Consider the following 13,644-nt stretch of genomic DNA (forward strand, 5'->3'; position numbering starts at 1 on the left):
TAATCATATTCTAAAACCAACAAGTGTATGATAGCTCTAGGATCAACCTGCAATTAGTCCAAATGCATCACTGAAAATACTGCAAAGATTAAATATTCCCAAGTTAAATCAAATGACAAACTAAGCACACACCAGTACCTCTTTCCCCAAATCAGAAAACTTTCAGTGCTCTACCAACTGAGCCACTCTGGCCAAGCTGAAGGATATTATTAATAGCTAGAGAATCCAGAATATTTTCCACCCTTTAAAGTTAATTTAACATACAAAATAAACTTTTTAGAAATTGTCATTCGTAAAGCAGATATCACCTCAATGAAACAACTTATAAGAATAAAATGAGATAGGAGAAACTCAAGATGATAGAGGCTAAACAGTGATAATGTACAAAACATAATTTAAATTTCCCCCAGGAATATTTATTCCCATTCTTTTGACCAGAAAAATATTTCTAAATGTTTTTCTTAGGCTACTTATCTATGAATGAAAAGATACCTTGAACGGCCTGGTGTTTGCTAAGAGAAACTGAGTAGATTATGCTTAGTCACCTCACAATTGTCTGTCCCTCCCCAACATCTAAACTGAACTTCAGGTAAATGAACTGTCCTCAGCCCATTTCCTGAGTATTCATTTAATTTAGCCTTTGTGTCTGGCCTGAAATACAAAAGCCAAATTCTGACAGTGAGAGAAAATTGGCGGCTCTACTTTGACTGAGTCCATAAAGATATCCTGCAGACAACTGTTTCAGCATTCTTTCTGTTTCTGACCAATGTACCCCACCTTTCGGAAGGGGAGGGCATATACCAATATGCAATGCTCCATCCCCTGAATGTCACTATTCCCTACCATACCGTACACGGGTACCACCAGAGGACTCACATTCCATATTAGGACAGTATGTGTTAGGGGAGACCTCATCATCCCCATTTTGCCAGTAATTCTAAATTGGTGTGCAGTAAGTAGTACACTGGTATACTATGAACCTCTCGCTATATGCAGCTGTTTCTAGCCAACATTAGCACTTATTGTTGCCTCATTTGAGAATATACAATGCTAGTATACAATGCATTGATGTCCACCAGACAGAATATTAAAATAAACAAGTCACATGACAATAAGTAGGATAAATTCGCTATAAGTGAAATGTAGGATGTCTACAACTCATCATTAAACTACTATCCCCTCAAAAAAAAAAAACACAAAAAAAAAACTGTGTACCGATTATCAGAACATGTATGAAGTGTTTATGTTATTCTTGTAGGACAGCACTCAAGGCTGAACTCAATATTCCAATAGTGATGTTGATTCTAATGTAAATGTCATTTTATCACATTTTATTGACCATAATATAAATTTGTTTTCAATTTCCAAAGTTCCTTAGAGTCTTTATGAAAAGTCATAACTTTATGCAGATACGTTAAGTCACCATTACCAAATAATCAATTACTCACTGAGATTTTTTCTCCAGACGTGCCAATGTTTTTCTTCAGTTTTTTTCTTTCGCATATTTGATTATTGGGAGTCTTAAGCAATTCCTCAAAATGGGCTTCAGTTTTGACTTTGGCTTCATTCTCAACTACATATAATAAAGACTCATGTCATTTTCTAAATAACTCTACTATAACTTAGCTACATTATTAATATGTTAAAGAATACAGTCTTATAAGTACCCGCATGCATTCTCCCGCTACATTAGAACAACTAACCAGTCCTTTATTCTTAAAAAAAACAAAAACAAAAAAAACTTTTCTTTTAACGTTGATGACACCACTCTCATCTGTATCCCTCTAACCTTTTGGGTTACAACCTCTAAAAGTTTCCTTTGGTAAGTTAACTTTTTATTTATGATGCAACAGTAGTTTCTACTACTCCTAGTTATATGGCCTTAGATAAGTTAGTTAACATTTCTAAATGTGTTCCTTACCTATAATATCAGAATACTCTTATGCCAAAGATCATTTTCCATGAAAAACGGCTAACACTTGCCTAGTCAACAATCAACATTCAACAAATATTAAAAGTTGAAAGTTGCTTTTTCCTTTAAGATATAAATCAAATCCTATTCTCCTCTTACTTGGGACCCTGTGAGTTTCCCATTTCACTTAAGACAGAAATAAAACAAGTCCTCCCTATGTGCTGCAGGATTCATACTTCCTGGCCCACCTACCCCTACAGCTTCAAATCAAGACAATGTCCCCTGAGATCCCTACATTCTGGCCATACTGCCCTTCTAGATCCTCTATCAGAACAAGCTCCTCCCCATGGGAAGCTGTGTCTTGGTGTGGACGCATCTCACTCCCTGAATGGCTGGTATTAAGCTGCCTGAGTAATAATACTTCTAAAGTACAACTGCTACTAACAACTTCATTAAATTTCTCCACTTCTCAAGCAAGCAGATGATTCTTTTCCTTCACAGCACTTAACTTGAAACTGTGTAATTATTTGTGTATATCTATAAATAAATAAACCATCTGTATCTTCCACTATACTGTGTGGTTTACAACTACATCCTTAGCTACTATTTATTATGGGATCTGTCATGGAATAAATGCTCAAACATCTATTAAATAAATGCTGAATGAATGAGTGAATGTCTCAGAGGAGATGTTGGCAAACAAAGCCTGCATGCCAGTTACCTGTTTATGTAAATAAAATTTTATTGGAACAAAGCCATGCCCACTCTGTTAAGAATTGTTGTGGCTGCTTCAATGACAGTGTTCAGTGGTTGTAACAGAGACCAACCTTAAAATATCTACTGGTTTGCATGTTAAGAAAAAGTTTGCCTCTGACTGTTTAGAATAAAACATCCATTTTGATGATTAAAAATGAAAACTAGCTGAAACCGGTTTGGCTCAGTGGTGGAGCGTCGGTCTGGGGACTGAAGGGTCCCGGGTTCGATTCCGGTCGGGGGCATGTACCTTGGTTGCGGGCACATCCCCGGTGGGGGGTGTGCAGGAGGCGGCTGGTCGATGTTTCTCTCTCATCGATATTTCTAGCTCTCTATCTCTCTCCCTTCCTCTCTGTAAAATATCAATAAAATATATTTTAAAAAAAATGAAAACTAACCATTTGTTGTAATTATTATTTACTTTGTCCAGTTGAGTCCTAAACTGCCATCCATTGAATACATGCTAACCTTAATTACAAACATTAAGTAGAAAATAGAATATCAAACACTCAATATCTCTAAGTGTTAATATTTAGTTGATAACATCTATCTTATTCATTAATCTGTTAAAGCACCCATTAAAATAATCCAAACTTTAAAATAAATAAATTGTATTGTATACATACATTTCATAAAAGTCTCACCAGTGGGCATAATCTCAGTTTTATGGAAAGCACTGAGTTCCAATGTAAAGTATTAACTCACTCAGGATCCTATTAAAAACAAAGAGGATTTATTTGGAATACCAGAGTTCCAAATAAAAATTATAATATACTCGTTAGGCAAATAGTGTCATCATGTTTATACCAATCTCTCTTACCTCAATCTTATGTAAATAACTTGAATACATCTGAATCAGTTTAGAGTCCAACATAAAGTGAAGCAAACTGGATCGCATTTGAATAAAATAGTCACATATCTGAAATAAAAAATTGAAAGGCAATTAATATGTAACTTGGTATATTATACTTTTTATACACTTTTAATAAAGTATTTCAAGTAAAAATAAACATTTCAATGCACCTTTGAGAAACCAAATTCCATCTCAGGCTTGATTTTCACAAGAGCACACACTCTTATGTTAGTCAAGTATGCACATTCACAGATAATGAATTTAAAAATCGCTGAACCTGCCACTGAAAATGCTGCTACAATAGAGATGAGCTCAAGTGAAAGTGTGTCCAAACAAACATTAATTCCTATATTAGAACATAATATGTGCAATAGTTTTATTGATTTTTTAGAGAAAGAAGGGAGAAGAGAGAAACATTGATGTGAGAACATAACATCAACCAGCTGCCTCCTGCCAGCCTCCTATTGTGGATTGAGCCCAAAACCTGGGCATGTGCCCTGACTGCAATGGAACCAGCAACCTTTTGGTGCATGGGATGACACCCAACTCACTGAGCCACACCAGCCAGGCCCAAGATGCAGATGTTTCTAAGAATAAAACTAAACACGCTTAAAGGAAAAGGAAAACATTACTTGAGTTGGCTCAGCAATTATCATTTTATTCTGGTATTACGGTACTTTGGACAGAAAAGAGAAGAAATGCTTACAAAAGAAAAAGAGTGATTATATAAATACACCTAATTATGTGAGTTAGGTAACAACTAAGTAGTACACAGGCAAAACAAATATCCCTACATCCACATACTAAAATCTCTTATACTTTGATGATAAGACCCTATATTTACTTTTTAGTAAATACAGATTTAAAAGCCTCGTCACCTACTTTCCAATTGACCCCAAATTAAAAAAGAGAAAGGCTGCAAAGGCAAGTGAAATAACAAATCAGTAACTGAACCCCGACAGCACAGAGACAGGAAAAATATAAAGCAGAAAATTATTTAATATAATATTTATAAAATTCCATGATCATTTAATATATAGGAAAAGAGCTAAACTATGACTATGAGTCAGCAAAGCTTACTTATATTCAACTTAACCTGTGTTCTTTTCTCTTGAGCAGAAAATTTATCACATTTTAGAAAGACTAAATAAAAACAACTGTAAAGGCAGGACAGAGATTCAAGGATGATTCTTGTTTCTGGAAATAGAATAAATAGAAAATAGAACCATTAAATAGAATACAGTGCATTATAGGAGAAATACAGTGGAGTAATTTAAAACCTTAGGCCTGGAATTTGCCTCCAATGCCTAGAATGGTTACTTGTGATCCTAGGTAATCTGTTTCCTCATCTGTAAAATCAGTTCAACAGGGCCTATTCAAAGGGTTACTGTAAGGGTTGAATGATTTAAAACAGAGTCCAGAACAAGCATCAATAAACACCACCTACAGCTGTAATTGGGCTTATGGGGACACTTAGTGAGCTCAGTACGCATGGTAAGATGGGTATCTGAGAGGCACTAAGAGGCGATAAGCATCATCAGATTTCTGGATTCAAATGTTAGTTCTGCCAGTAGATTAGTCTCTGTGGACTTCCATTTCCTAATCTTTCAAATAATAGTAAACTACTGATAGTGTTTCTGTAAAGATTAAATAAGAATATGAAAGTAAAACACTTAGCACAAATGCCTAGAGAATGGCAAGCCTTTAAAAAATGACAACTATTATTACTCTGTGTGTGTGTGTGTGTGTGTGTGTGTGCATGCGCGCACATGTATACTATAATCAGATTATGCTTGGTAGGCAACAGAATACAGGCATATCTTGTTTTATTTCGTTTTCATTTACTGAGCTTCATATCTTGTTTTATTTCATTTTCATTTACTGAGCTTCACAGATGTGTTTTTTAAACACAAGACCCTCCACCAGCAAAAAGATACAACTTACTTTATTACAATGCTTGCTTTATTGTGGTGGTGTGACTCAACCTCCAAAATCTCCAAAGTGTGGATGTATAGTAATCCAGCAAGGAGATCTAGGATAAAGTTTTGGGCATCATTTATATCTGTGATGATTGCAAGGAAAAAAGTGCAGAAGAAGAAAGTTGGGTGTGATCAGGCCTGCAGGGGAGGGAAGGCAGTTGGGGTGAACCAGGCGGGCAGGGGAGAGCAATTGGGGGCAATCATGCTGGCAGGGGAGCAGTTAGGCATTGATCAGGCTGGCAGGGAGTGGTTAGGGGGAGATCAGGCTGGCAGGCAGAAGCAGTTAGGGGCAATCAAGCAGGCAGGCAGGTGAGGGATTGGGAGCCAGCAGTCTCGGATTGGGAGCCAGCAGTCTCAGATTGTGAGAGGGATATCTGACTGTCAACAGAGATTGGGCCTAAACCCGGAGTTGGATATCCCCTGAGGGGTCCCAGATTGGAGAGGGTGCAGGCTGGGCTGAGGGACAAGCCCTCCTCCAGTGCATGAATTTCATGCACCTGGCCTCTAGTAAAGATATAAAAATAAATGAAATAAATTAAAACATATATATATATATATATTTTTTTTTTTTTTTAAGTAAAAAGACATAAGAGAGATAGGTGACAAACTGGGAGAGGTAAGTAACCAAAGGGAAAAGAGTCGATCTATATTTTATGGTGCCAAGAATGGCAATAAGTTTTGAAGTGAGTTCACTAGATCTGCAATCAGAAAGTCACAAGTGCAAAGCTGTTCATGAAGGGGCGGAAACCTGGCAGCTGCAGGTGAGGAGTGAATGGAGGGTGAGACCTAGAGAAGAAACAGTGATGTAAATCACTGTTTCAGCAATTTTGCTTCCCTCTGTCTTTCTCCCCCCGCCCCGACCTCCAAAGACAGTGACAGGTGGCAGTAGCTTCGAGACAAAAAGACCATGGAAATGACCCCTTGCCTTTTCTCACCTCCACTTTCTTCACTACACACATTCTGAGCTCTAGCCATGCAAAACTATGATACTTGCAGCCCTCAAATGTGCCAACTCTTGCTTTTGTACCATTCATTACACATAAACCTCTCTCTCATGAGAAATGCCATATCTCCCTGTCCATCTAGCAAATGTGTAAGTATCCTTTGACGCTCAATGCATTGGTGTCTCTGTAAGAGATTGTTCTAATGTTGAGGGGCAATTAAATGCTTCTCTGTGCCCCCACAGTGCTGTGATCTTCACACCTCCCTCTAGCTGATAAAATGTTCTGTTCGCCTTTTGGAGGGCTACACCTACGTTCTCTTCATCTCATGTATTCTCATTTTAAAAATAGGGCAAAGGTGTCAGTAAGAATGGTTCTAGGGTCAAAAAGACTCAGGCCCTTGTTCTGCCACTTACAGAATGTGCCTTGGGCAAGCTACTTCATATCACTAAAGCTAGTTTCTTGGTTGTTTTTTTGTTTTGTTTCTGTTGTTTTTTTGCCTGAGAAATTAAAATGGCACCAACTTTACTCTATGGAGAAAAGGAAATACTGAAAAGCAAAGTGATCAGCACAGTAGCTGACACATAGTAGGTGCTCAAGAAAATTACTTTGTGATCATTACTACAGTATTAAAACAAGGATGTGATAGGTAGAATACATTAAGTAAATTATGAATTTACATTATTTATTATTTAGTATTTTAATGCACAACTGGTAAATATTAGTTAACAATGCACCAAATACATTACAGAAATAATCTAAGTGTTAATACATTATAGAATGAACAATATGTGACTAGAAACATCAATGGCAGAAATTAAAGTCAGACTTAAAAGGACATTCCTGAATCTCACATGTGCCATTATTTTAAATCTTCTCCCTCACAACCCTTTTAACGGGTGCTATTAAGAGATAACGGTATAGGAAAATTAACTGCATTATGTTTCATCTCATGAACTTTTTCTTAAACCACTTGATTATTGGCCAATAAATGACTAAAGATTAAGGGAAGAAAAAGTTGTGAGGTTTGGAAAACTCTTTAAAGAATTTTCTAGCACATAGGGGGGGAAAATAAACAAAAACCCTTTTTACAAAATTCAATTAATAAATCGATGATAGTCTACCCAAATAAACAAGATTCTACACATGGTTTAGAAATACTCTTGGTATTTGAATTATCTCAAATATCTTTTTAAAATTTACCATAGTCTTAAAAATATACGATCTTCTTCCTGAAAGCTCAAACAGTGCCAGCAATCATTAATGCAACAGGTGAAGAGAGAGGCCACACACTCCAATCAGCAGGTGTTTCACTGCAGAGAGTCTTAGTCTACTTTTTTTGCCTCTATTTATACATATCGAAAAGACCCTACTAATTAATTTGGCTTTTCCCTTAAAACTGAAACGCCCCCATCACCTTTTCTCGGATGTCACAAAGAAGGCATTCACAGGGTCAATATCAGCACCAGGGCGACATCCGAAAAGGGATGAAACGGACTTCTTTTGAAAGCGTTTACCATAAACCAGAACCAGGAGCAGGAAAAGCAAAGATTGCATCCTCTCCGGGGGGACACCAGGCTGAACTCTCCAGATCCCTGGAGCCTGGGAAGGAAGGGGGCGGGCAAGTGCGTCTATTTCCCAAAACCACGCCCGTCCGCTGGGCGGCGCTCCCGCTCCCGTCCGCTGGGCGGCGCCGCGCCGTCAGCCGGCGGGGGCGCACTGCCGCCCAGGCGCCCACGGCCCCGCGCAGCCCCAGGCCGCCGCTCCCCGGGCACAGGCCGGCCGCGTACTCACGGGGAGGAGACGCCGGACATCCGACAGCCCGTCCCACTGCGCCCGACGCCGGGACGGTGCGAAATGGCCCCGCGCGCCCGGAGGGGCGGCTGGCAGTTCAGCGGCCGCACGAGCAACGCAGCCGCCGGAAACGCGGGCTCCGGGAGTGGGCCCTGGGCCTCCTAGCGGGCTGACGTCAGCACCACCGCCCGCGGTTCCCAGGGCAACCGACGCGGCGGGGCCTGGACCGCCGTCCTGCTGGGGCGCCCCGCACGGCTCCGCCCCCCGCGCCTCCCACGGCCGCGCCCCAAGGCCTGCGGGGGGACGCGCCCTGACACTGCGCCCGGGTGCGCGCTCCGAGGGCTGCGCGCTCCTGCAGGGAGCGGAAAGGGACCCCGGGAACCCGGGAAGGCGCCCCGAGAGCCTGAACTCAGTCCCCAAAGGCATCTCTGCGGCTCAGAGCCGCAGCCAGCGCTGGGGAAAACGGGGCCGGGCAGAGCGAGCCGGGGAGGCTGTCGGGGACCCTCTCCCCCAAAAGAGGAGGAACCCGAAGGAGGGAACGAAACAGACTCGCCGTGCCCCGCGCGCTCGCAGCCACCCGCAGGCGAGCGGGAGCAGAGTGCACCGCAGACAGAATGTCAGGGGACACGTTATCCCCTGCTCGTGTGGCGCTCAGTGATCAGCATGTGTTTGAAGGAGAACAAGAAGAAAAACAACCTTTTCTACTCCCCGGGGCCCCCTCCCACTTTCTACTTTCTGCACCAGGCGCCATCTCTAGGTCTGAGTCACCGGGGCTGGAAAAATGCAGGGACTAGTCACTCCTGCCTTCAGTTTGCTGCGGCTGCAGCCCCGCGGTGTGGCCTGTTGCTTCGGTTGGACAGCGGGAGCGTGGAGCGTCTCTCTGTGGAGGCTAGCTTTTTCCATTGCCTTTGGCATCGCTGTATCTCGCAGAGCAGACCTCCTTTGCTTCTCAAAGTCCTGTGAGAAGGCAGAAATTACCAACCCTATGTGTCTCAGACCCAGCTGTTTCCCCTTCCACGCAAACACTTTCTTGGTTTCTGTCGTGGTTGAAGCCGCCACCATCATCCCAGTATTGCAGACAATATCACCTGTTGAGCGTCCTAAATACATCTCATACCAAAACCGTGTGCATTCTACCTTTATAACACCCTGGTGTATAGCTTATCCATATCCATGCCCACGGCCTAATGCCAGCCTTCACAGCATCTCCCAAGGATTAGTTTAAGAGGGCCTCTTTAGGAGTCTCCCTGGCTCAAGGGTTGACCCCTGGAGTTCCATCTCCACATCACTAACCAGGATGACTTCACTGAAAATGTAAATCTGATAATGCCAACTCCTGAAAATGTTCCGTGATCTGAGAAGAAAATTAGTTATTTTGCCTAGTCCCTCGGCCTGACTAGCTTCACTTCTCATTGCCTCATTGGGATTTTGTGCTTCAGCAATGTGGAAGTATCGATAGGTGCACCACCACAGTTGATATCTTTTCATGCCCTAATTCTTGCACACGTTTATCCCCTCTCTCTGAAAATCCCTCCTTGTAAATGTATACTGTTGCATATCTCAGCCCAAATGTTGTCCATCCATTGAATCTTAACTAGGTTGACTAATTCCTCTAAACACTCCTGCTGTGTGTGTGTGTGTGTGTGTATGTGTGTGTGTACATATATCCTCTTAAGCTTTGGACAGTCATTCTATAAAATGTTTTGTTTGTATTGTACTTTACTTTTTTAGCCCCAGCATTAACCATTGTATCTATCAAATAATTGGTGCTACTTCATGAACATCTGTGAATGGGTATGGATGACTTATACAGAGGTGGGCAAAAGTAAGTTTACAGTTGTGATTACACAAAACAATTTATTTTTGTATTATGTATTTATTGTATTGCAATTGTAAACTCATGTTTTCCCACCCCTATATTGAGCTCCTCCTAGGAACTATACATTATAGGTGTTTAATGTGTTTTTCATTTGTCCTAACAATTGTGATGTACATACCTACTTTTAACAAAGGTTATAACTCTGGTGGTGCATTCTGATTTAGGTATCCTATATAATGAAAGAGTAAAATGCAAACAGACCAAATGGCAAAACAACTGAACAACCAATTAAAGCATGATATGCTAATGATATGCTAAAGTTGCTCAACTGCTTGCTATGATGTGCACTGACCATTAGGGGGCAGACAGTCAACTAGTCAACAAGTCACTATGATGGACACTGACCACCAGGAGGCAGATGCTCTAACTAGTAGATTAATTTGCTGCTGGGATTCTGCTGATTGGGACTGAGTGAGATGGGTCAGACATGCCCTGGAGCTTTCCTGTGGCCCCTTCCCAGCCTGATGGTCCCTCAGCCTGGCCTGCACCCTCTAGCAATCGGGGACTCTTAGGGGTATGTCGGAGAGCCAGTTTCAGCCCTATCCCACAGGCCACTCCCCTTGGGAGGAGGCACAGTGGGGCCAGGATGAGTGGGAGCAGCAGGTAGGAGCTGCAGGCAGCATTGGACTGAGGCCTTCAGCCCAAACCCTGCAGGCCAGCCAGAGGGACCCCAGCCATGCATGAATTTGTGCACTGGGCTCCTAGTTATTTTAATTAATGCATTCTCAGTTTATCAGACTGGCCGAGATATACACCTGTTATCTCTTGCGTAGATCTTTACAGTAGCTTGCAGAAGTGTAATTGGGGTGGGGAGGTAGGGAATATTTCATAACAGGAGTGACATTTAAAAATACATGGAGTTGTCCTGGTTGGGAAGAGTTTCTGGGTAGAAAAGGTGTGGTTTAGTGCTAAATAAAAGAAAGCTTAACATAATCTAAGAACTGAAATAAATTCAGCATAACAAAAAGTCAAGAATAAGGCTAGGGGTGCTGGGAGAAAGTAAGACAAGAGGGCCAGACAGTGTTGTCGGGTCAATGGGGTACCATTAAGGCATTTTAATCAGAGAAAACTGGTCAAATTTTAATTTCAGAAAGAAACTCTGGCTGCAGTGTGGAAAGTGGATGGGAAGAAAGCAAATTTAGATACAGGGATATAAGGTAAGATGCTATTATTGTAAACCATGTAAGAGAAGTCCAAGACTAAGGTGTCAGCAGGGTCGGTTTCTTTTGAGGCCTCTCTCTCTTTGGCTCTTATGTGGCTGCCTTCTCCCTCGTGTTCGCATGGTCTTCCCACTCTCCTTGTCTGTGTCCTAATCTCCTCTTAGCAGGACAGTAGCCATATTGGATTAGGGCCCACTCTACTGACCTAATTTTAACTTAATTACCTCTTCAAGGGCATTATCTCCAAATATTACTGTCTCATTCTGAAGTACTGGGGGTTAGGATTTCAACCTATGAATTTTGGGGGTACAACTCAGCCCATAATGCTGCTGGAGTAGAATTCTGGAGGCAAAACAGAATGTAGCTGATGGTTCTTGTTCTTATTCTCATTCTTCAAAAACCAATTATATAAAGACATGTTGTAGGCACAGATTTTTCAGTATGGGCTATGTATTGATATTAAGGAATCTTTGTTAATTTTTTAATAGATGAAATAATGGTATTGTGATGATGTAAAAATATGACTTTTAAAATACATAGAATAGATTCGTAAGATATCTGAAATTTGCTTTAAAATACCCCCAAACACACACACACACACACACACACAAAACAAACAAACAAACAAAAAAAACAAACACACACCCAAAAATACCCCACAAACAAACAAACAACTCACACAGATTGTGGAAAGATGACACATGCATATCTAAAATTTGGTGGTGGTTGAAGCAGATTGTAGATATCTGGTATTTTATTATATATTTTTTCTTTATATCCTTAGAAATTTTCATGGTAAACAGGAATAATGAAAGTAGAAATACTCACATTATAGAGAATTTGAAAGATATAACACCAGGAGAAAAGGAAAGAGTACTCAGTACCACTACCCTTATTCTAAGAGAATCTGGGGAACTTTACAGTCTTTTTTTCATGCATATTCTAATATTGGTCATACTTATGTAAGATGTTTATTTTTGCTTTCTTGCATTAATATTGTGTTATATTTTATTTCCATGCAATTATGTATGTAATATAAATTTCATTAAAATTCTAACTTTGTGCTCTTTCTCCGCCATCGAGGTGCACGCTCGCCTCTCCCTCACCATGTCTTCCCACAAGACTTTCCGGATCAAGAGGTTCCTGGCCAAGAAACAAAAGCAGAATCGGCCCATTCCCCAATGGATTCGGATGAAAACTGGTAATAAAATCAGGTTCAACTCGAAGAGGAGACATTGGAGAAGAACCAAACTGGGCCTTTGAGAACTCACTCATGACAGATGACTCACATATTAATATTTATGCTGTATCCAGGTTGCCTACACCTTGAGATGATTGAAAAGATGCTACTGTCTGGACAGTTGGAGCATTTTAATTGGAGAAATAATGGACTTGTGATTTTGCTCTGTTGATTTTTTGTTTTCCCTTCTGCAATAGTATGATGGTTCAGTAACAAATGTGTGAGATCTTTAAAAAAAAAAAATTCTAACTTTGTTAATAATGTTCATAAAAATTTCAATCATCCAGATGTTTATAAAGTAGAAAGTGAAAGCCTGCCATATATAAATCACTGATAAGAATCTTTTATACTTTTTGTCTCACCACCTTTTTTTTTGTCTTCATCAAATCTTATTATTCTAAAAGGTTTTTTATGTCAGTAATATATATTTATCTTAATCATTTTAATGGCTTCATTCTACAGCATTTCTATTCCAGAACTTCTTTATCAATGATAATAAAACGTCAAAAGGTGTTATGGTGGTTTTTTTTAAATTAAGAGCTTTCATATACATCCCTCATAGTATTATTAAATTTATAATAATACTTTAACTGCATGCTAGACATTTCCACTTTGAAGTCTAATAGGCATCTCAATCTCAGCTTTTCTGACACTGAGCTCCTAATCTTGGCCTCCTCACACAAACCCCACTTGAAGCTTTCTCTGTCTCACATAGTGACCATTCTGTTTTTCTATTGGGTCGGCAAGTAAGTAATTGCGGGTTTCACACATATATGGCTTCAGTTGAATTTTTAGGTTTGCAGACGTAGTAAAAATGTAAAACACATTTTGTTATTTGATAGTTGGCTATTCAGCTGTTAATCAGTAAAAAAAAGTTTTTTGATCTGTTTTGTAGTTTTCGTTTGGCGTTCGTTGAAAAATGGAAAATCAAAAGGAACATTTTCGTCATATTTTGATTTTTTATTTCCACAAAGGGAAAAACGCATCGCAAGCTCATAAAAAGTTATGTGCTGTTTATGGTGACGAAGCCTTAAAAGAACGGCAGTGTCAAAATTGGTTTGCCAAATTTCGTTCTGGTGATTTTTCACTCAAAGATGAAAAACGCTCTGGTTGTCCAGTTGAAGTTGATGACG

General features: G+C 40.2%; 2 protein-coding genes across 24 annotated transcripts in view; one reads left to right on the plus strand and one right to left on the minus strand.

Annotated features, from left to right (window-relative positions):
* The window catches only part of AHI1 (Abelson helper integration site 1), a 152,312-nt gene extending 143,939 nt beyond the window's left edge, over positions 1 to 8,373 (minus strand). For 14 of the 23 annotated variants that reach the window (XR_006739956.1, XR_006739955.1, XR_006739954.1 and 11 more), the window contains exons 1-4: positions 8,233 to 8,373; positions 4,151 to 4,219; positions 3,292 to 3,378; positions 1,449 to 1,573 (exon numbers count right to left, since the gene is read on the minus strand). Coding sequence is in view for 17 of the 23 variants with exons in the window: in XM_045572623.1 (XP_045428579.1) it covers positions 1,449 to 1,573; positions 3,292 to 3,319 (153 nt within the window). In the remaining 6 variants the exon portion in view is untranslated. Of the gene's footprint in view, positions 1 to 1,448; positions 1,574 to 3,291; positions 3,379 to 3,688; positions 3,814 to 4,150; positions 4,220 to 7,641; positions 7,660 to 7,887; positions 8,018 to 8,232 lie in introns of those variants that run through there. The other 9 variants (XM_045572621.1, XM_045572620.1, XM_036414253.2 and 6 more) reach the window with 9 other exon arrangements.
* Positions 8,374 to 12,328: 3,955 nt separating this feature from the next.
* LOC118705494 (60S ribosomal protein L39-like) lies at positions 12,329 to 12,726 on the plus strand. Its single transcript, XM_036414321.2, has one exon. The coding sequence runs from the start codon at positions 12,379 to 12,381 to the stop codon at positions 12,532 to 12,534; it is 156 nt and encodes a 51-aa protein (XP_036270214.1). The 5' UTR covers positions 12,329 to 12,378; the 3' UTR covers positions 12,535 to 12,726.
* The last annotated feature ends 918 nt before the right edge of the window (positions 12,727 to 13,644 follow it).

The sequence above is a fragment of the Pipistrellus kuhlii genome, unplaced genomic scaffold, assembly GCF_014108245.1.
Source record: "Pipistrellus kuhlii isolate mPipKuh1 unplaced genomic scaffold, mPipKuh1.p scaffold_m20_p_5, whole genome shotgun sequence".
NCBI classification, from domain to species: Eukaryota; Metazoa; Chordata; class Mammalia; order Chiroptera; family Vespertilionidae; genus Pipistrellus; species Pipistrellus kuhlii.